The sequence below is a fragment of the Chionomys nivalis genome, chromosome 24 (genome assembly GCF_950005125.1).
Source record: "Chionomys nivalis chromosome 24, mChiNiv1.1, whole genome shotgun sequence".
Taxonomy (NCBI): Eukaryota; Metazoa; Chordata; class Mammalia; order Rodentia; family Cricetidae; genus Chionomys; species Chionomys nivalis.
The window spans coordinates 7,726,408-7,748,239 of NC_080109.1; the positions used below are offsets into that span (position 1 = coordinate 7,726,408).

Sequence of the window (21,832 nt, forward strand, 5' to 3'; positions counted from 1 at the left end):
CTCTTATGTCCTAAGTTGACCTGCAACTCTGTATGTAGCCAAGGATGGCTTTAAACTCCTATTCTCCCTGCCTCTACCTCCTGCCAGTATGTACACTGTGAGCCACTGTGCTTACTATGTGGTGCTTAAGATGGAACCTAGGGAGTCATGGTTATATCAAGAACTTTACCGATTGAGAGGCATATATAGAGCCACAGAGTCTTTCATTCTCCTCTCTCTGATCTTAGGATACCTACCCACAGTTCCCTGATTTCAGTAATGTTTACAGTGCATTTCCTCCGAAAAGATAAACAACAAACTATGAACAACTTAATTGGATCAATCTGCTTCTCCACTCCAAACATGCATCTTACTTTATTCAGATCTTTTGAGAATATTCTAGAGTCATACTTTCTTTTCCTGATGGAGGGTTTTCTGCAACCGCCAATGCCAACAGAAAACGATCCACTGGAGATAAGGTAGTTTGCTTCACCAGGACTCTGTAGCCAGAGCTGGTTCAAAGTTAAAGTTTGAGACCCACTGTTTATTTTAGGCTTTTAAAGGCACGAATAAATTGGTAAAAAGATTTCCTAGTAATAACTGACTCAATGCCATGTGCATAACCAAGCTTAAGACATGACTACATTGAAACTCTTCATAAAATACACATCTTCCATAATGAGAAAATCCATAGATTGACTGAAAACAAAAGACTCAAACAAGCTGATGGTGGGGATCTGTGGGAGGACAGAACTAGAAATTGACTGAGACAAACAAGCTTAGGGTAAGGGGCTGGCGAAGTCAGTGTATTCTGGCCACACAGAAAGCGCAAAAGTGACCAGGCTGTCTGTTATTCCTGTCTGCCCCAAGCCTTCTAGGTGAAAAACAGTTATACATCTCTCTCTTTGAAGAGAAACTCTGTGTGTTTAACATTTGTGGCTCACCTAGTGCTTATCTGTGAACACAAGGACCTCCATGTCTCCTAGGCTTCACCTTCTGCCCCTGGCAATCAAACTTAAAGCTAGTCCCCCTGTGTTACCTTCAGTAAAGGGCAGTCTTTCAAAACCAACAGAGAACTTAGGATCTCAGATTTGAAAGTGGGGACATGCAGCCGTGAAGATGGCAAATATTTTCCACATATTGTCAATGACTATATAGGGTGACCCAGCGCATGGTTTTCACTCCAGCTCCAGAGGATCTTACAAATGCCACTCACCTGCACATACATCCTGAGCACACACATAAACACATTCATTAAAATAAAACGAACCTTTAGGAAAGAAAATAAATAATTTTAGTTCTTTAGCCAGAGAGGCCTTGAACTTTCAATCTTCTGTCTAAGACTCCTACGTAGCTAGGATTACAGAACTTGATCACCAGGCTCATACCAACCACTAGTTTTCAGGTCGTGGACAGCACTAAGTAGCTTACTCTACACCTGATATGGCACAGAGCTTTACTTGTAAATAAAGCATAATTATAGGAGCATGCTTCATCAAAGTATTGTGTTTTCAAATCTCTTTATGATGTTTCAAACACTTGTCTTTCATTACTGAGACACGTGGCCAGAAAATCAGGAGCCCATAAGCATATTCAGTCTGCTGTCTATGTCACTAGTGTCAGGAGTTAAAGCTGTTTTTTATAGCTATTGGAGAATAAAATAAAATAGAAAGGAGACATAATTGAATAATGTGTAAGGTATGCATAGGATTCTGTTTTCTGTAAATAATGTGTCTCTGAGAGAGAACCATATGGACCCATTTATTTAAGAGAAAAAATGGCTGCCTTTCTGATACAATGACCATGAGTACTTGGGCTGCAGAGCCTAAAAATCTTGTCTATGAAGAACATTTTGCTGCTATCTGACTTCATACCCTAGTTATAAGGTTAATTCTTAGTTAAATTCTCTTTGATTCTGGTGGCTTTATTTTCGGCTAATTGTGGAAAGGCAGAGCTCAAATCTGGTTTCCTTGATCCATTTCCTCTATGCTACACGCTCATTCGCACTGAGGACCACTATGATCAGATGATGCCAGACTGCAATTTGTGGTCATCAATTTTCAGACCTCCTTGCATTTAACTGTCTCCAGAAAAACTGTGACGTATACATAGCATAGAACAAACATTAAACATAAAAGGGAATAAAGTGGTGAATACTTGAATCAAAACTCAAACCAAGAAAAGGTGAATTATTTGCCTATGTGGGCATAGATGGGTAGATGGGCAAGTAGATTAAAAGACAAAATAAACTTTGGTTTATGTTAGGGAAACTCAAAAAAAAATAAAAGGAAAGAAAGAAAGAAAGAAAGAAAGAAAGAAAGAAAAAGAAAGAAAGAAAGAATTAAGGTACCAGTTCCATAAAGTATTAGGTGCAAAGGAACAGAAAAAAAAAATGAGAATTAAAGTCATTTCTAAACACACACATACACATGTAAGAAGAGTTTGCATTAAAATAGGCTGACAATTAGGAAAATCTGAGCTGTAATATGTGAAGACTGACATAGGCAATAAAAAGGGATTCGAGCATGCTGAAACTAATTACAAATCATGCCAGGTTCTCTCAGCTATGAGGAGAGGTTCTGGTGGTCGGAATGGTCCAGATAAACACTGTTTTATTCAATCTACACAGCTGTGAGTGAGAAGATGGCATTAGTATCATGACCCACCACCATTAGTGGTACATGAGATGTCCTATAATGTACACAAATTATCTTGGACGCCGCATTAAGCAGCAGCATGGGTTCATCCCAGAGTATGCTGTAGACAGGGAATAAATGAAAAGATGTTGGAACCAAGGGGCTAGGGTCTGACATCCTAATTAACAAGTACACATAAGCACTTAGATTGAGGGCTTGCAAGCTGGTGCACTGTGCTCTTGTTGCTTGTCAGTAGCTAAAGAACAGAGACTGGATTGAACAGCTTTGTCTTATCTCATTTTTGTGCTTTTCCATCAAGCAGCTTCTCTAGCTCCAAGAAATCCCTCCGCTGGCGAGAAGGAGAAGGAGAATTGAGAAACCTGTTCTTCTCACTGCTGACAATTTATGAGTCACTGTGGTCCCTGTTCCTTAATGCTGCAGGCTCTGCACATCACAGAATAAAGACATGGGACCACTGTGTTCCATTATGCACTAACCACTCCTTCTTAGCACATATGTTGTATAAACTGATTGTACTAGCTGAGCCCAATAATCTTACTAAAATCATTTCATTGCAAAGAGCTTTCAAATAATAAACAGAAGACATCTAGACTGATGTATCCCTCAAGCCAGCAGTTAACCAAACCCAGCTTTTAAAACTAGATAAACCTCTCTATATTCAAACATTAATTATACAGACATCCACAAAACACATAACCCAATTTATGTTATCTTCAATAAGTTTTCTTACTCTCAGCAGATTTTATTAAAAACAAAATAGAAACCATAATTTTCCTCAGCTCTTAAAAAACACACCACCCATTTTCTTAACCAATATGTTTTCAATGTAGATTTGGTTGCTGTAGTCCCATTTTCTGTATGTGAACCCTTCTATCACAATGTGTCCCAGGGATTTTCTTGCCTAGACTTCCTCAGAGTTCATATTCATGTCCAACAGTTTGACTAAGTCATATCCTGTTGTACCCAAATAAAAAGATTAGCCTTTGACACATTTACTAAATATGATAATGAGGCAAAGAATTTGGGGCATAAATATGTGTTATCTTACTGATGGTAGATAATAAATGAATCAAGTATTAACCTTCTTTGTACCACCTTTTCAGTCACTGTCTTGGAACTCCAATTCTACGACAGTACTAACCATAATGTGGTCTCTGCACTGCTGTCTCTGAGACCACCATCAGTTACTGAGCTAAAAATAACCTAGAGTTTAAAACAGCTGTTTAGAGCCTCCTGCAGTCTTGACTAGCACAGGCTTCAGTGCACATTATTGGATTATCAGGAGGATTTCATTTGGCCAAACAACTGACTAACCAAAAGCAAACACGAAAAGTTATACTGAGCTCCTGTGTCACAATTTCCTATTTTAAAAAAATGTGTGTTAGATTCAAAAAACATATATATAACCAATGTGATCAAAACTTGATTCCACTGATGTAAATACAATATTCCATTTATACTTGGAAAATCATGTGTTAGGTTACAAATTTTTTTGTTGGGTGATTTTTTTCAATTTCTCATAAATGTTATAAAATAATCATCATTTAGAAATTGCATCAGAATATTTAATTCTGTATTATAATGGAATCTCTTACAGTTTTTAGATTATGTGTATATAAAACTCTGTGTACGTTTGTATATAATCTGCCTGAACAATTTATAAATACTATAGTTGTAATGTTTTCTTTTCCAATTCTGCTTTGTACAATGATTACAACTTATATTTAAAATAAACCACTAAACAAGTTAGAACCAAAGGACATTTTGTTTTTTTCTCTTTGGCTGCTGTGGATGAAAACCCAAGGATTTGCTTACATTAGGCAAGGGCTCTATCGCTGAAATGTAACTAAGCCTCTGCGAATACCATACTGATTTTCTAAAACACTAAAAGGAGCTGAGATAAACGTACGTTCATCCATCCTCTAATTGAAATCACTACTTATAACCCAAGAGCTGTACCACCCACCCCCGAAATGGAAAGCAATGAATTTGTCACATTCTGTTAGAGATTTCATTATGTCAGCGTAAGCCAGAATAGTTTTGGACATACAATTTAGGGACAGTTTTTTTTTTTTTTTTTTTTTTTTTTTTTAACCTTAACTGGTGCTACACTAGAATACTATCTTATTGTATGATTTTGATTTTAGGACATCAAAAGCACAAAGACTATACTAGAATAATTCTTACTTTCAACCTAATAAGAATACATTTTTGTAATTTACTGTCAGTGTTAAAGTTAGGCAGAGGGCAGTGTGCAGGCGGAAGCCAAGCTGGAAAGGGGAAGCCGAACAATCAGCCTGGAGGCTAATGATGCCCAGGTAGACCACGTAGCAATAACCGTATATTACTTGTGAAATCCTTTTCATAAGCCGTGATTACCTCTTTAGTGAAATGCATATAATAATGTTTTCCATCAGACAGAATCATTGTGAGAATTAAACAAAATCATGTTTGTATTGTTCAAGTAATCAGTATAACTCACCTCTTATTTTCAGGTAGAATTTTCTCTGGGGACTGCACTTCATGGAGTTACACTAGTCTGTATATTTCACATAAACTTTGTTTTCATTTCCCGCCATTGTTTGCACAGATTTGGCTGCATGCATTTAAGAGTTTCTGAGTGATTTTACGTGTGGCAAATGCAGATTTCTTTCTGAGTTGACTATTCTTATTGAACTTACTGGGACATTTCTCATTTACTCATCTAGATTTTGATAAGACTGAATTCAATTTATATCAATTTTTTTTCAATTCATGCACGAAAATAAAAGGTATTAAATGACACAACTGTATCTAAGTGTAAAATGTTTATCAAAAATTTAATTCTATATGAATATCGACATAATAAATAATACTTAGATATTAAATACTGATAAAATATAATGAGAAAACTGGAGACATTATAAGTAAGTACAAATTAGATAGCATTCCAGTACTCCTAGATGTTGTAAGAGATTGAAATTCTAGGTTATGCAGGGGCTCACATGGCTGAGAATCCTAGGGATAGAAATGTTGTGTCTACTGTACAGCCTTATATTTGAAAGAGATTAACCTAAGTCTCCCGGCCAAAGACTTCAAGTTACGCCATATAACCAAAAGAGAGTAGTTGGCAGAATGTGTTGAAATGAAAACAAATACCAAAACCCCACTGAGATATAGTAATTATGGTGACTGTCAATAGCTGTGAATTAAGTAGGACCTGGAGCTCCACTTTCAAACAACTTAAGAACTAGCATGAACAACTGGAATTAAAAGACTCAGTTTAATTTTGCTTCTTAACATAATGAAGGTTTTTTTAATCACAATGTAGTAATAAATTTGTTTTATGAAGTGCACTTAGCAAAGTGGCTAGCAAAGAAAAACTAATAATGAAAATCGGTTACAACACAGCATACACATTGTACTGTCCTAGTCTTAAAATGGTAGAAAGTTGATTATAATCACAGGAAAAGCAGTCCATCAATTTGAAATACTGATATTCCTTTCAAATATATTGTTTACCTTAATCATTCTTCAGAGAATACAAACTTCAAACACAGTGTGGACCCTAGTTTTATTTGTATTTGCACAAATACTCCAACTAACTTTCAATACATTCTTAGGACTAAAGAGATCAATAAAACATGGATTCCCTAATTATATACCACACAGTATGATTTTTCTGACTTTGGAAGGTGGCCCCTTGGGTATTTGTCAGTATACCATTCTAAACACAGACAAGATCTAAACTGCTGTGTTTCCTTCACCTCAAGTCTATCTTGGGCTATTCATTTCCCTGATCAAAGAGTGCTGTAGCATTATTTAAAAAACTGACAGCGGCTTAAATGTGAAATAGTTTAGAAGGAAAAATCTAGTCATTTCAAACATTTAAAGTAACTTTGACTGCCGGGCGGTGGTGGCGCACGCCTTTAATCCCAGCACTTGGGAGGCAGAGGCAGGCGGATCTCTGGGAGTTCGAGGCCAGCCTGGTCTACAAGAGCTAGTTCCAGGGCAGGAACCAAAAAGCTACGGAGAAACCCTGTCTCGAAAATCCAAAAAAAAAAGTAACTTTGATTTGGATTTAATTCACCTTGAATGTTGCATCTCATTTGAAGTAAATTATGTCTCATCATTATGAATTCATAAAAGAAAAGGGCAATAGACTATTACAAAAAATAGTTAAATAACCCGGAATGTGCGCTGTGGCTTCCTTCCCTTCTCAGCCCTTCCTTTTCAGGATGGTATTGAGTTATGCATTCTACAGGTTTCTCTTTTTACTGATTTAGTTGTGAAATAAGATTCTCCTTAATGTGTAGACTATGTAGATCTACTATGCATTGTCAGTGAGACGGAAGTGTGGGTTGAGTTCCTTGTCGGTCTGTTGACTCATCTCCATTAGTTAGCCCATGTAACACCACTCAAGCACCGCACTGTTATCCCGCAGCGCACAGTGTCAAAAGCAGATGGTGCCCATCATTCGGATGGGTTTTACCCACGCTCACATATTGTCTAGCTAGAAGTGCCTGATGTGGAAGACAGGCTGCTTTGTTCTTTGAGTCTGCTACTGGCTGAAAAAAAAATATCCTGTCATAATAGAATTATCTCCACTAGATTATAAATCTATCTGCAGACATAATTATACACATTTCTATTTTAAAACCTGACTGTAGTGTACACAGAAATCTGTGCCACATAAAAATGCTAATGAGGAACAATGCATCTGATTAACCTTTTTTTCCCTAGCATCAGTGATGGAACCCAGAGCTTTCCACACGTGAGGCATAGGGCAAGATTAAAAACAATTTTACATTTTTCTTAAGACTTATTGCTTGATTATATTGGTTTTAAGCTGGAATCTTACAATGTAGCCCTGGGCTATCCTGGACTCATATAATGTAGATCAGGTTTAGCATTGAAATTCGAACAGGCATCCTACCTCAGCCTCCCGCATGCAGAAAATGCGGTAGCAAATTTTACTGTGTACAATGACAGGGCCCACAGGTATGGGTCCATTCTATCTTGACTAAAGGTCAGAGAGTTGAAACTTCCTCCTGTTCCTTCAAGGTTATTGTCAACAGTTCAAATAACAGAGGAGAGTTCTTTCTCAAGGTTATTGTCAACAGGTGTGGCTAATAGCCAAAGCTGGTATTTCAGGTGTTAACAAGTATATCTGCTTCCAGGTCAAAGAAAATTCTAAGGATTCAACTAGTTTCCCACTCCCATAGGGAGATAACTATGGATTCCACCCAGGGAGTGGTTGCTTACAGAATGTTTTGGTTCAGGGTGTGAGCTTTATTTGTCTTGTTCTGGCAATAGAATATTTAACTAAGAATGTAGCCCTTAATCCTTCAACTGGTCTGTTCATTCCTTGTATCCTGTGAATGTAGTTTTTCATCTTACTCCTACCTTTTGGGGTCAGGCTTGTGATTTATAGCTCATGTATATCCTCCTTAGACTTTTCTTTGAGGTAGAAGCAGATATGACAAGTAAGACTAAAACAGAAATTTGTGTGTCTGTAATTTTTTATAGCACACTACTTTCTACATGTGTATTTACATATATTGTAATATTTTGCTTTCTAATCTTTAAAAGTAAATGAACAGTGTAGCTAATGGTACAGCTATGCTATATCCTGGCAAGTTCTTGAAAAAAATGAGTGCATCAATAACATGCTGAAAAATACATGATAACTGCTTAAACATGGTGAACAAAAGCTTTAAAATAAATGAATCAACAGTCAGAAACTTATTTCTTCTGGGCAATGAGTCAATGACTATTTAAGGTCAGATCAAAGAATTTTAGACTTCAGTCACTGGCATTTAAATTCTAATTAGGTGACTGTATCTTAATTTCAGTGTAGAAATTATATTGGATAATTATAATTTATATAAAAATTTAATTCTCAGTACTGCACAGTTTTGGAATATCTACAAATTAAAACACTAAGACTAAAATTGTTAATTTGATGATTTATGTTTCCATTCCTGAAAAATTCAGATGATGTTTGTAATCTGATAGAATTTTCAGTATACTTTAAAATGAAATAGAGATTGTTTAACTAAAATGATCAGTTATAAAAAACATACTGACATAAAATATTTAATAGTGGTATTTTAAAAGACATGTGTCAAAGAAAACATTGTCTAATTTAATATATAAAGTGCAGACTGAACATGAGGAGACATCGTGGAACAGACTGTTGTGTCTTAAAAATAAACAACAATAAACTTCTATTTATTAGCAATAAATACTGTATTTTATTACATAAATAAATAAACACATTTAAACTATATATATTAAGAATTGTACCGCTTTTAATTTAAAGTGTTTTTATGCTTAATAATATCTGTATTAATACTTTTTTCAATCACCTAACATCTCTACCCTTTTAAAAAAAATCTAGTGAGAAATTCAAGTAACTTTGAACACCCTAATTATTCTGCTCACAGTCATTAAAACAACTGACTGGTTTTATCAACAGCTCCTGGAGGAAGCCTTAATATGTTGTCTTCTAGAACCTTGCTGAGCCTAATGCACAAGAGAGCTGCAGCCCTCTATAGGACACTGCTACATGCTTTAACTTTCCAGCTTCTCCAAAGTCATCCTAGTGGGGGCTTACAAATAGACATGCACCAGAAACATAGAGCAGGAGTGTGACAACAGCATGCATTTTGAGAAATATCAGAAGATCTCTATACAACTGACACTTCAAAAAGCAGCTGCATAAATGTATATTTTTTGAAACAGAGAGTAATCTCTGAAGGAGTATTTAGAAGTCATTTCTATTTCTCTCTGTAGAAAGTTCTTTGCATTTTGCATGATCTCACTGTACATATAAAAGAACAAAAGCATAAAAATTTATCACTCCACAGTTGTGCAAATTAAGCCATGTTTGAGCAATGTCCCATAGAGACAGCACTGCGCATGGGAAAGTCCTGAATGTGTTTTTCCAGCGTGCATTGCAGTTTAAATTTAGAGGGCTGCCTGGGCCTGCCTGCGCGCCTGTTTGGTCACGATCCAAAGGAGGAGCAGAAGGAGAGCAAGAGCAAGGAACTCAGGACGGCGAGGGGTGCACCCACACACTGAGGCAATGGGGTTGTTCTACCTGGAACTCACCAAGGCCAGCTGGCCGGGGTCTGAAAAAGCATAGGACAAAACCGGACTCGCTGAACATAGCGGACAATGAGGACTACTGAGAACTGAAGAACAATGGCAATGGGTTTTTGATCCTATTGCACGTAATGGCTTTGTGGGAGCCCAGGTAGTTTGGATGCTCACCTTAATAGACCTGGATGGAGGTGGGTGGTCCTTGGACCTCCCACAGAGCAGGGAAACCTGATTGCTCTTTGGGCTGAGGAGGGAGGAAGACTTGATTGGGGAAGGGGGGGGATGGGAGGTGGTGGCGGGGAAGAGGCAGAAATCTTTAATAATTAAATAATTAATTAATAAAAAAATAAATAAATAAATTTAGAGGGCTGCCCACCAGCAATGCCTGAAAGTAAAGTGTTCACACCACATTAGAGGATTGTTGTTTAAACAAGTATTGGGGTGCCTAATATTGAAAAGTAGTAATTGAGTTAGAAACAGGACAAAGGGAAAATTGGAACTGTCACTAGAAGAGTTGGTGAGTTGGTTTCTCCTGTGAAGAAACATGGGCTGCTCCTGCTTGTTAATTTGAGTTAATCATGCCTCATCCTGGTATCGGACTAAGGATCTACATACTCTCTGTATTCTAGTAAATTATTCCTACTAATTTCCCAGGGAAAAATAATCTTCAAATGAGGGAGTCAAAGGTTAAAGTGCAGGAATCTTTGAGATTCATGTTACGTGTGCTAAAAAAAGACTGCAAGTTCAGTTTTGCTTCTCAGAACACTTAAAAATTGACATTTAATGCATATATAGAATCTTTGGTCCATGCTCGAGAATAGTTAAACATGGACCATTTTCTCAAAACTGGGCCAGCAGTCAGTCAGAGTAATACCCTGATTTTTGTCAAGGTGAGCAGTTAGATCCAAAGAAACTCACATCTGTAAGCACTGAAGGTGATTGAATTAAAAACCTTAAACATCTCGTGGGTGATGGATGAGATTGGCAGTCCTTGAAATCCAAATGAATGAACAGTTTGTAATCTGAAACAATGTCAACAATTTCCCCCAAACTTATTTCAATTTGAGTATGAATCTGTCTAAGTTCAAAAGAGAAATATATTTACTTGAAGATCATACCCTCCTTGAAGAGATGAAATAAATCGTGTGTAGAGCTGGTATAAATAAAGCAAAAATCCTGCCTACCAGAGATACAATGCATCTTTGCAGAGCTCTCCCAAAGTCTGAAACCTAACGCAAGCTGACGTTGCACCAAAATTGAATTTTTATTTAGAAGGAGCAAACAGTGCCTTTTGAAGAATTTGATGGAAGGTGCGAACTGTATCAGTCCTTATCTACCCTTTACTGATCCACTTCCTGTGTCAGGAACTGAACTGTTACTATCTTAGCGTTGAAATGACTTTGAAAAATATCTTATCAATGTTTATTCTTTATTCATGAGGAAAAAAAATGATTCCAAAAGATTTCTTCCCTACTGTTTATATCCAAGAGAGTTATCCTCTAAAATCAGATAAGACAGATTTAATTTCTCTACTACAAAGAAAGGATGGTTTTGCACATTGAAACAGTGCCTCAGATCTTATCATCACAAATTAATAGGCACTAGAGATTAAATGTATCCCCCAAAACCGCAGTGATAAATTATTCTTAGAAATGTTTTTGACAAACAACAAAAGAAAAACACTGTTGTAGTGAAATTATAAAACAGGGATTAATGTTAAAGCAGGGAAGAAATATGATGCATCCTGATTTAAAGTTAGACAAGACTGAGTGGCTCAGTGGTTTAAGGCAATGGGAATTTTGTTAAAGTGTTTTCCTCTTGCTCTTTGTGTTCATGTATAGCAGTTTTTGAGCGTGTCATGAATACACACCTCATCATACACTAAACGAAGAACAAACAGAAGTGATCAACTATATTGCCCTGACCGTACCTTGAGGTTCAAGTGCTTGGCCAAATCCCAACATAGATGAGGAGAAGGTGATCACATAGGTGACTGACCTCAGCCAGTAGGATGAGCATGTCTCAAAACTCAAGTGTCCAAACACAGACAAAATTCTATCTCAATATTATAATATTGATGAAGGTTCTACATTGACATTTAAAATAAACATCACTCTGATTACAGGGCAAGGCCAGTTCGGGCACCTTCTCCTAATTGCTTAGGGTCTTAGCTGGAGTAGTCATCTTTGTGGATTCCTGGGAATTTCTCTATTTCCGGGTTTCTTTCTAGCCCCATAATGGCTCCCTCAATCAATATATCTTTTTCCCTGCTCTCATCTCTGATGGAAATCGAGGCAGAGACCTTGATCAGAGCACTGGACTGAGCTCCCAAAGTCTAGTTGAAGAGTGAGAGGAATGAGAATATGAGCAAAGAGGTCAAGACCATGATGGGTTCACCCACTGAATCAGTCTACCTGAGCTAATGGGAGCTCACCAACTCCAGCTGGACAGGGGCAAACTAGTCCCTCTGAATGTGGGTGGCAGTTGTATGGCTGGGGTAGACTGTGGGGCTACAGGCAGTGATACCAGAATTTATCTCTACTGCTTGTATGGACTTTTTGGAAACCTAATCTCTTTGGGTGGCTACCTTGTTCAGCCTAGATGTAGTAGGAAGGGCCTTGGACCTTTTCCAAAGTATGTGCCTTACCCTCTCTGAGAAGTAGATGGGAGGTGGGAAGAAATGGTGGAGGGAATAAGAGGAGGAACGGGGATTGGTAGGTAAAATGAAAAAACAACAAATTTATGTGTAGATAAACAGAGAAGGAGGAAAGAAAGGGATGGAAGTGAGAGGAAGTAAGGAAGAGAAAGAGGGGAGGGAGAGAGAAGGATAGGGAAGGAGGGAAGAGGAGAGGAAGATAGGGAGATACAGAGAGAGATGGAAATATGGAGACAGACAAGAAGACAGATTTCCCTAATGAAACACTGTCATCTTACCTAATTCTGCACTCTCTTCCTATGAACTCACTTAACAATTGGAAACTTGAAGTTGTGGAATATCACAATATGTACACACAGTGGAATAACAAGATTTTCTATATTTAAATATAGAAAAATACTTCATGTAATGAATAATTATTTGATTCAGTTCAATATTATGCGTTCCTCATTTTATTACTATATATGTTTGCTTTTCATCTGTGGGCTTTTCATTCAGCTGTAAATTGCTGTCTTCATATATCAATATACAACAGCATTACTGGCCTCTGATGGGCTAGATGAAGATAAAAATCAAGTTCTCAACCACGAACTTAAATGTCTTCTTTAGTCACATGCCGTAGCCTTGTCAACTTTAAATTATAATTTGAATGAGAATTATAAAAGAATTTTGTCTGAAAATATGATCATTATATTTTAAATAATCACATTTTGAGTGTTTAGTATGGGTCTGAATTTGTGTAGGAGAAGATAGATAAAATAAGTTTAATGTTAAATATCCAAAATACATACATTCTAAAAATTATCTTATTTTCTTTTACTTTGTTAAGGAAATGATACTGTAAAAAGCTGGAGGTGTTCTGATTAAGTATCCTGAGATAGTTATTGAATGTTGTGTTCATTGTTGAAAATTTATCTTTATCAAATTACTTATAACACAAACAAGTATTAAAATAGTAAGATAAGATCGCAAATTTAGAATTTCCTTTTCTAAGAATCTTTACATAGCTACATGCTCCATTGTCTTTCCAAACTATAATTTTATTTACAGAGTTCTTTTAAGACAGCAAAGGAACTCTTCAGAGAATTACCTGAAATCCAAGGAGCTTTTCACTGGGCTTGATGTGTCTCTGAAACTCACATTCCGTGGGCTGGATCACCTTGATTCCATCCTCGTAAAACACATAGAACATGTTCCCAATGCCCAGACCTTGAGGATAAAACACATTTCAAAGTCAAATAGAATCATCAGAAACCTTTCCACATAACTGAGCACCCATTATCTTCCTGGCAGTGCTGCATCGAAGAGGTTACCTGATGTCTATAAAGCACACTACCTCACTGCATGAGACACACACAGGCATTTTCTTGGCCTTCCTGCCAATCTTCTAGATCCACTCTCAGGCTTCACATCCATGGGGAACAAAATAAATTTCCTTATTTATGCCAATACTTATCTATGGGACTTAAGTCATATTTAATCTTATAAATTGGGTGCTACTAAACATAAAGTCATAAATTTTAGACATATTGAAAAGTATCTCTCTGTTTTTATTGGTGGGAGGAAAATATATTCAAAGATTAATTTGGATTTTATGGTTTTTATGCATAGTGTTTTTATACTTCATTTATAGCATATGAATTTACATTATGTAATAACTCATATGTACTGAAATAACTGTAGATTATTTCAGCAATGATCTGGTAACTATAGTTGCAGAGAATAGAACATTAAGAGAAGATATTCCTAAACAGTAGCAGAAATGACAAGACTTACATACAAGTCATATCTGTTGCAAAAAGTTTCATAAGAAAGAATCATTGGTTGTCAGCTTTAAGCTATATATATACCTGTGCATAACAGAATACAAATTTTATATTCAAGCCTTAAAAAAGATTATGTCTATAAGGCTTAAAAAGACTGCTACTTCATATTTGTATTAGTCAAGCCTACACGTAAACACTAATATATGCTATATATTAATAACTATCAATTTAATATTTTAGTTCCATTATATTACTGTTGTAACTTACAATCAAACATAAACAAGTCACACTGTGTTGTCTGAACTGTGTAGAAACCACTGGAATATTATGTGCTTCTTACAATACTCCTCTCAATTTTGAATGAATATCTTTCTACCCCAAACTGCTCCTGAGCTACCATCATGAATCAAAGCACACGTGAAACTTGCAACGAGTTGCCATCCAGAATATCTGCTAATCTTCTTGAACGATTCTCACCTCTCACCTCTCTTTATACTTTCATTAAGGTTTATTTAACCATATTTTTCAAACTAATACTCAATGGGATCCCACTCTGAGTTACTGGTCTAATTTCTGAGTTTAAGTGTCCTTGGAAATACCTAATTTATCCAAATCACACTTTTAAGCCTTCAACTCTGTTTCTTACCTTTAAAATATGAATTCATACCAGTACTTTTATAAATCATAAAATATATCCCAGGATACTCGCCACAGGTGAAATATAAATAATTAAGTATCTGGGGTTTACTCTATTTTGTTCATTTAAATATTCTCCAGCAGAAAAATAATCCCTTGGTGTTTATCAAATCACCCTGAAAACATTCACTTTTGGGCATGGAATTATAACTGTGTAATCACTATCCATATTGAATTTAGTGCTAAGAACTGTATCACACAGCTAATGGTGAGAATCAAATGATATCTAGGGACACAGAGTTTAACAAATGATTAGCACACAATAAGATTTTAAGAAGCAATAAATGTTGATATTCAATGATGCTATCTCTTATGGATAAGACATAACTGCAGGTGAAAGGTCAGTTCTTCTCTTTGTTCATTTTCCCTTGAACTTACTTTGATTGCTCAGTCTGTGCTAAATGTCTATCTTCTCCACAATAACCATATATATATGGTATATATACATATATGTATATATATACACACACACATACACACACACACACACACATATATATTTTCCAAGGAATTCATGATCCCACAAAAATTTTAACTTGATTTTCTAGTAGGACATTTCTCATACTTTGGCCTTTCAGATTGTCCCAAGAGCTTTCTGTTCATATTCTTGCTGTAGTAAAATGCCATTCACTTTTCTAGCTCATTCTTCTACAAAGAAGTATGGTTTTCTTGAAGACTACCAGGAGTGATATCATCTGTATCTTCAATATTAATTCATAAGCAGATAACTAAACTAGGGCCTCCTATTAAGCCCATTATAAAAATATTTGAAAAATGCAAAATAACCTGAGTCTGCTAATCACTTTTGAAAGTGCAGTATTTCAAAAAAATGATGTGTTCTTTATACCTAAAGAACATTTTGACTTATTTTGACTACCAAGGCTGAAGCTATGGAATTTTTCATGCTAAGTATTTGCTCCAAAGCAAAGGTTTCCGTGGCTTCTCAATCTTCTACATACTCAGTGTCTTTTGAAGTGCTAATATGTACGTGCATATTAGAAAAAATATTTGTAAACAATACATACGGCTATAAAGGCAGAGTGGTCATGGTTCTCAGAATACAAAATAATTAGTCCTACAGTTTTCAATAACACTAAATGATAATGTGTATTTAATGCTACAGCACATTATAGTTCAGTGAACGCTTCTGCCTTGCTAGTTCTAACAGTCTTTTTTATTCTCTCTTTCATTTTTCATGTGTTGGTGGAGACAAACACCTGTATTATGTCATTCCCAAATCAATTGTTAATCTAGCTGTTAATCTGGAAATTAGTTCATGATTATCTTAGATTCTTTGGATTCTGTTCTTATATACAGTGTATAGAAGGCACAGAAATAATTACACGCCCTCTTATAAGTAGCAATTATTTCTAATCTTTCCTGAACATTTAATTCAATATTAATACAATGAAGAACATATGATTGCAGTGTGTATTCATATTTAATCCATGGGGGCATGGCAGTGATAGAGTGATTTTGTACCCTGTTATCTCTGCTGTTAATTATGAACAGTACATACATGATGAATTTTGTTCCAATATGATTTGAGTCATTTCTGGATATTGGATTTTAGCTAATAGAGGAAAGGATCTTGTAGTGGTACTTGTTCTGGATTAAACTGTCAAATGACCTTAGTTTATATAACACAGTCAGTAATGACTTAAAATCTTTTATTTATTTATTTATTTATTTATTTATTTGATTTTTTTCGAGACAGGGTTTCTCCGTAGCTTTTGGTTTTTGTCCTGGGACTAGCTCTTGTACACCTGGATGGCCTCGAACTAACAGAGATCCGCCTGCCTCTGCCTGCTGAGTGCTGGAATTAAAGGCATGCGCCACCACTGCCCAGCTTAAAATCTTATAATGATTTGTTAATCAAAGTTTTATCACTGAGTTTAAATAGTTAGGAAGTATTTCGTTAATTAATACTATACTTCCATTTTCCAGTGACTATAAATATATTTGCATGCATATATGTATATATATACGTATATATATATATGTACGTATATATATACATATATGCAAGATTCTCAGTGTACATTTACATGTTACAAACAGAATCTCCTTTAGGCTAAAAGTTAATACAAACTTTTCTCTCCTTGAATAGAATATTTTCTTTTGTGTTTTTAAATGTAACCATTATTTGTATCATGATTTAGCTGCTAAATCTGTCTTTGGACACTGAGAACAATTATATTAATACTTGAAAATAAAGACTTTATAGTATGTTTACTAAAATTAAACTTGCTATATACAAAGGCCAGGGTTCAATCCCAAGAGTAACAGAAAAAAAATCTTACTTATTGCTTCGTTTTTGCTGTAAAGACTTCTGGGAGTGATGGTGTCCAATCTTTTACAGGCACTATTAGTACAGAAGTGTGAATTACCTCACTATGAGTGCACCAATCGGAATGATTTACACCAGAGTCCCTTTTTAATGGCTACCTGAGATGAGTCAGTTGGTGGATAATTATTGTCTTAATATTACATGATCATTGTATAACAAATATTATAAATGAAAAATGCTAACATTTATAAAAGTTCAAATATATGGACTTTTTCATGCACTTTATGTTGACCCCTATAGCACAGATTTGAAGAGGGAGTGCTCAGAATGTATGACGTGCTGTGAGCAGTTAAGAGAGAAAGTAGTTCTTTAAATTTTTGCCCACATTCAACTACTAGAACCAAGTCTGTGGCCACTGATCTGCTCAGGAGGAGGTGTGCTCTCCATCACAATGATAGCTTGAAACAAGTGCTTCAATGCTCAGAGAAATATTTATCTGTTCTCAAGAAGAAATATGGTATAAAGAAACACTAAAAGTCACGTCAATGCAGGTTTTAGTCTAACTGAGCTTTGTGCAATTGAAGATGAAATATTCAAGTTGAATAGAAGGGGGATGTAGCCACAGCAGAACCGCTTCAATAAAAGTCAGAAAAGAAGATCATGAAGGAGGTTTCAAGAGCCTCAGGGAGAAAGCCAAACGCCTCCTCCTTGGCAGCAGAAAGGAGAAGGCCATTTTCCTCAGACATTTTGACTAGTGAAGAAGACAGCCAAAATTGTGTTCCTGGGTTATATTATATAACATTTATTCAATGCTGACTACTGTTTTAAAAGCCAAGAGCAGCCCCTCTGAGTATTAGTAACAGCTACACTTATTTTAGGAGTAAATATGAAGATTAATATAAAGTGGCAGGCCTGTGTTCTGTAATGAAACTGTTTGATTTACACTTCAACTTAGTAACTCATTTTTATACAAAATATAATCATTTCATAAGATAGTTGTATAATTACTCTTATACTGACTTAACCAAGGTTACCATGGAGAGCATGATAATTTCAATTGCTTTTACTGTCTCGACCTGCTTTTAAACTTTTAAAACAATTTAAAGATATTATAATGAGAGATTCTATTATTAATGAATCAAAGTGACCTGTATTTAAATAAGAGTACCTATATTTTATATTTGCTTTAGGTGTGTGTGTGTGTGTGTGTGTGTGTGTGGCACAGCACGCTGAAGGAGGCAAGAAGACAATCTATAGAAATTGGTTCTCTCCTTTCACCCCATGTGTTCCGGGATTAAATCAGGTCTTTAGGTTTGGTTTCAAGTGCCTTTATCCACTAATCTATTTGGTTGTCCTATTTAGGTGATAAATATTTTAATAGCACCAGGTATATAATAGAAAATTGTAGTATAATCAAATTAAATTTTGAGTCAAAGTGAAAATAAGCCAAATATTTAAATAAATGATAGTCTGCAAATACAGTAAAAGGCAAGCCAAGAAGTCATAATATGAAATATAACTTAATTTAGTACCTTCTTCTCTCCATAATATGTTAGCTACTGCAGCATGCCAAAAAAAAGAGAAGAGAAAAACAAGTCAGGAAAAGTTAGTTGATCAGTACAATGAATAATCACTGTGGAGATCAAAATCTGGAAAAGAAAGTGTCTGTGTATAGGGTGGTGTACTTGAAAGACTTTTGCGACTCAGCAAGCGGTGACGGTGTGAGAGGTGCAAGTTTGTGAAACAACCTGGTTTTTGGAACAAAGATTTTGTAGCAGACTTGGAATACTTTTATATCCTTAATCGAGAATAGTTAAGTTTGCTTTATGAGATACACATTTAGAGCAAACATTGGTATTTAAAACTATTGAATTAGTTGACATTTTAAAGCCACCAATAAAAAGTTGTAACTTTTCCTGTTTTTACAATATACAATATTTTCCCACAATGTGAACTCCCTGCAATGAAGCAGCACTCCAGAACATAAAGTATCCTGAATATTACCTGCAATTTTTATGTAGTATGTTCATTCATTGTTTCAAACCAGACATTGTAGCACGATTAATAAAAACTCAGAGACAGAAATTGGAGTTCACCCTAAGGTTAGAAAAGCAAAACAGCCTGTCACTGCTCTTCCTGCCTTGGACACTTGCATGCGGGTATTACAAGTGTAAACCACATTGTTTAGGCAAGAAAGTCTATAAGAAATGGGAGTTACGTTAAGTTACAAACATTCAATAAGAATACCTATAAAGTTAGCTGGTCAGGGTAGTTGTATAGGAAAATACAAAATAAATTATGACAAATTCATATTCTTCTTCTAGAAGGACTAGATGACACATTATAAGATGTTGTTCATTCCTGAAATCTAAAGCATATTGGTGATTTTTGCTATACAAAATGAGGGCTCTCAAATACTATGTTTATTAAATGTATACTTGTTTTCAAGACTGCGACAATGAATATAACATAGATAGAAAACTTTCAAATATTACATAATTTTAAAATGTCGAAAGCAGGGATTGGAAGGGCAGATCACTGGCAGAGCAACCACTTAGTACCTACACCCTATGATTGATATCACAATGATATAAAATCAAAAGTCTTTGACTCTAAATACTCTGGCCAAATAATTAAGATCTCTCCCAGTTACATCTTTCCATTGCCCTTTGTCAACATTTATATGAAATATACATAAGTAACAACGATGTTTGTGATCCATTCATGACTATATAATATGGAAATAAAAATTTGCAGCATACTTATTCATTTAAATTAGCATATCTAAATTGGTCTTCAGATAGTTCATTTTAGTAAGTTTCAGATATGGATTGCTACCACTTAAAATGCATTTTGATTTTTCCCATTTAGCAAACTAAACTTACTGCATAGATTAAAGGATAGGACAAAATGATTGAACTCCACAAAGCTCTATTAGTCATCAAGATATGTGCACTACGTATGTAAAGTGTGTGCGTGTTTGCTAGGGGATCTGCATTTTATTTAGCTAGTTCCTCCAAGTGTTGTGGAGAACTTTTGATTTTGTTTTTAGTTTATAATTGCTTCGTTTTACCTTCTGTTTTCTTTCTCCAAGCCCTTCCATACACTTGTTCTTTCTCTCCTTCATATTCATGGCCTCTCTTTCCCATTAATTGATGCTGCATGCATGTAGATGTATGTGAATATATTCCTAAATATAACCTTCTCATTAATATGATTTTACCTCATGTATGACAAGTCACAGATGCCCATTTAGTATTGCATAATAGATTGATATACTCTTCTCTGGGGAACTTTTTCTGTCAAGGAGCTTCCTGTATGTTCTGAGCAGCAACAGTAACTGCTTGTAGAGTTCCTCATTGAGTTGCTTCAGGTAGGTGATTTGCTGTTTCACTTTACACAAGTAAGTATAAATAAAACTTACTGAATACTTAAATATAAATTAAAGCACATGAATAAACTTGAGAATTAGTGATCTGATAACATATTTGCAAATAGTATAAACAAATGTCATACTTACATGCCCACCTCATTAATTCTATAATTATGGCATTATTTGTTTACTTATTTATCTATATATTTATCAGATACTTAAGTTTTAGAATGGCTTTATCTAGCCATATGTATGTGTGTATAACACATGGATACACACATTGAAACACAGGAAATGTGTCCTCCAAAGCTTTGCGAAAATATTTTAAATGTTTTTATTTGTGTGCGTGTACGCCACGTAAATGCAAATATATCCGAAGGCCAAAATGGGGCATCAGAACCTTAAGAACTGGAGTTTGATATGGTTGTCTTCTCCCTGATGTGGGAATTGATGGAGCATCAGATGGTCTTAGCGTCAGAGCCACCACTCCACATGTATGAACTACCAAGATGAACCTCATTTCATGCCAACTCCCACACCTGGTGTTATGTCTTCCTGAATCTCCTACCAGAGTTCTTCCCCTAGCATATTGTTGGTGAGTGATTTGTTTGTTTCATTTTAATATAGTCTTATTATATTATCTATAGATACCCTTTCTATAAAAAAGAGATTAGATTAAATAATATTTTCACATAACCTTCTGACTTAAATTGTTCTGAAATATAACATAAAAGTTATCAGTTCTAAAATCCATTGGACATTAAGCTTTTCAAATTATGGACCTCACAGTTCAATATTTAGTTACAAAATAACTTGAATATAAGATTGTTTTAGATGATAATAAACACACTCTATTGAAAATGTAGATCAATAATACAGAAACCAGATATTGGTATTCATGTTTTATTATTAATTCTTTTACTGATTTGTTTATTTTATATATTAGGAGCCTGTCATTCCCCTTACAGTGATGGCTTCCATATCCATATACTCTACGAGGAAGTGAACTGGCAGAATTGGATATTTTAAAAGCAGCATTAATAAGGCAGTTAACAACACAACATTGTGCTCTAGTGCAGAACATCTGTTTCCCTTGTCTATGCCTATAGTGAGCTATTTGGGTTTCACCTCAGCATGTCTGTTCCTTGTCTTTCTCCTTCTCTGAAAGCTTACAATTTTTTACCACTGCGAGACATTTTTTTTGATAAAGTGCACTTTTGTGAACATAACATTTAAGCTAAATGTCTTGTTGTCTGCTTTCCTTTTAGAGTTAGGAAAATGATTTAGCATTTACATTACCAAGCAAATGTAATAAGACAGTCTTAAGAT

At 35.4% G+C, this 21,832-nt stretch overlaps 1 protein-coding gene across 2 annotated transcripts in view; it reads right to left on the reverse strand.

Moving 5' to 3' along the window:
• Positions 1-21,832, reverse strand: part of Fstl5 (follistatin like 5) — a 402,285-nt gene that overhangs the window by 48,113 nt on the left and 332,340 nt on the right. For both annotated transcript variants that reach the window (XM_057756992.1, XM_057756991.1), the window contains exons 11-12: positions 18,663-18,689; positions 13,469-13,587 (exon numbers count right to left, since the gene is read on the reverse strand). In XM_057756992.1, coding sequence (XP_057612975.1) covers positions 13,469-13,587; positions 18,663-18,689 — 146 coding nt within the window. The remainder of the gene's footprint in view (positions 1-13,468; positions 13,588-18,662; positions 18,690-21,832) is intronic.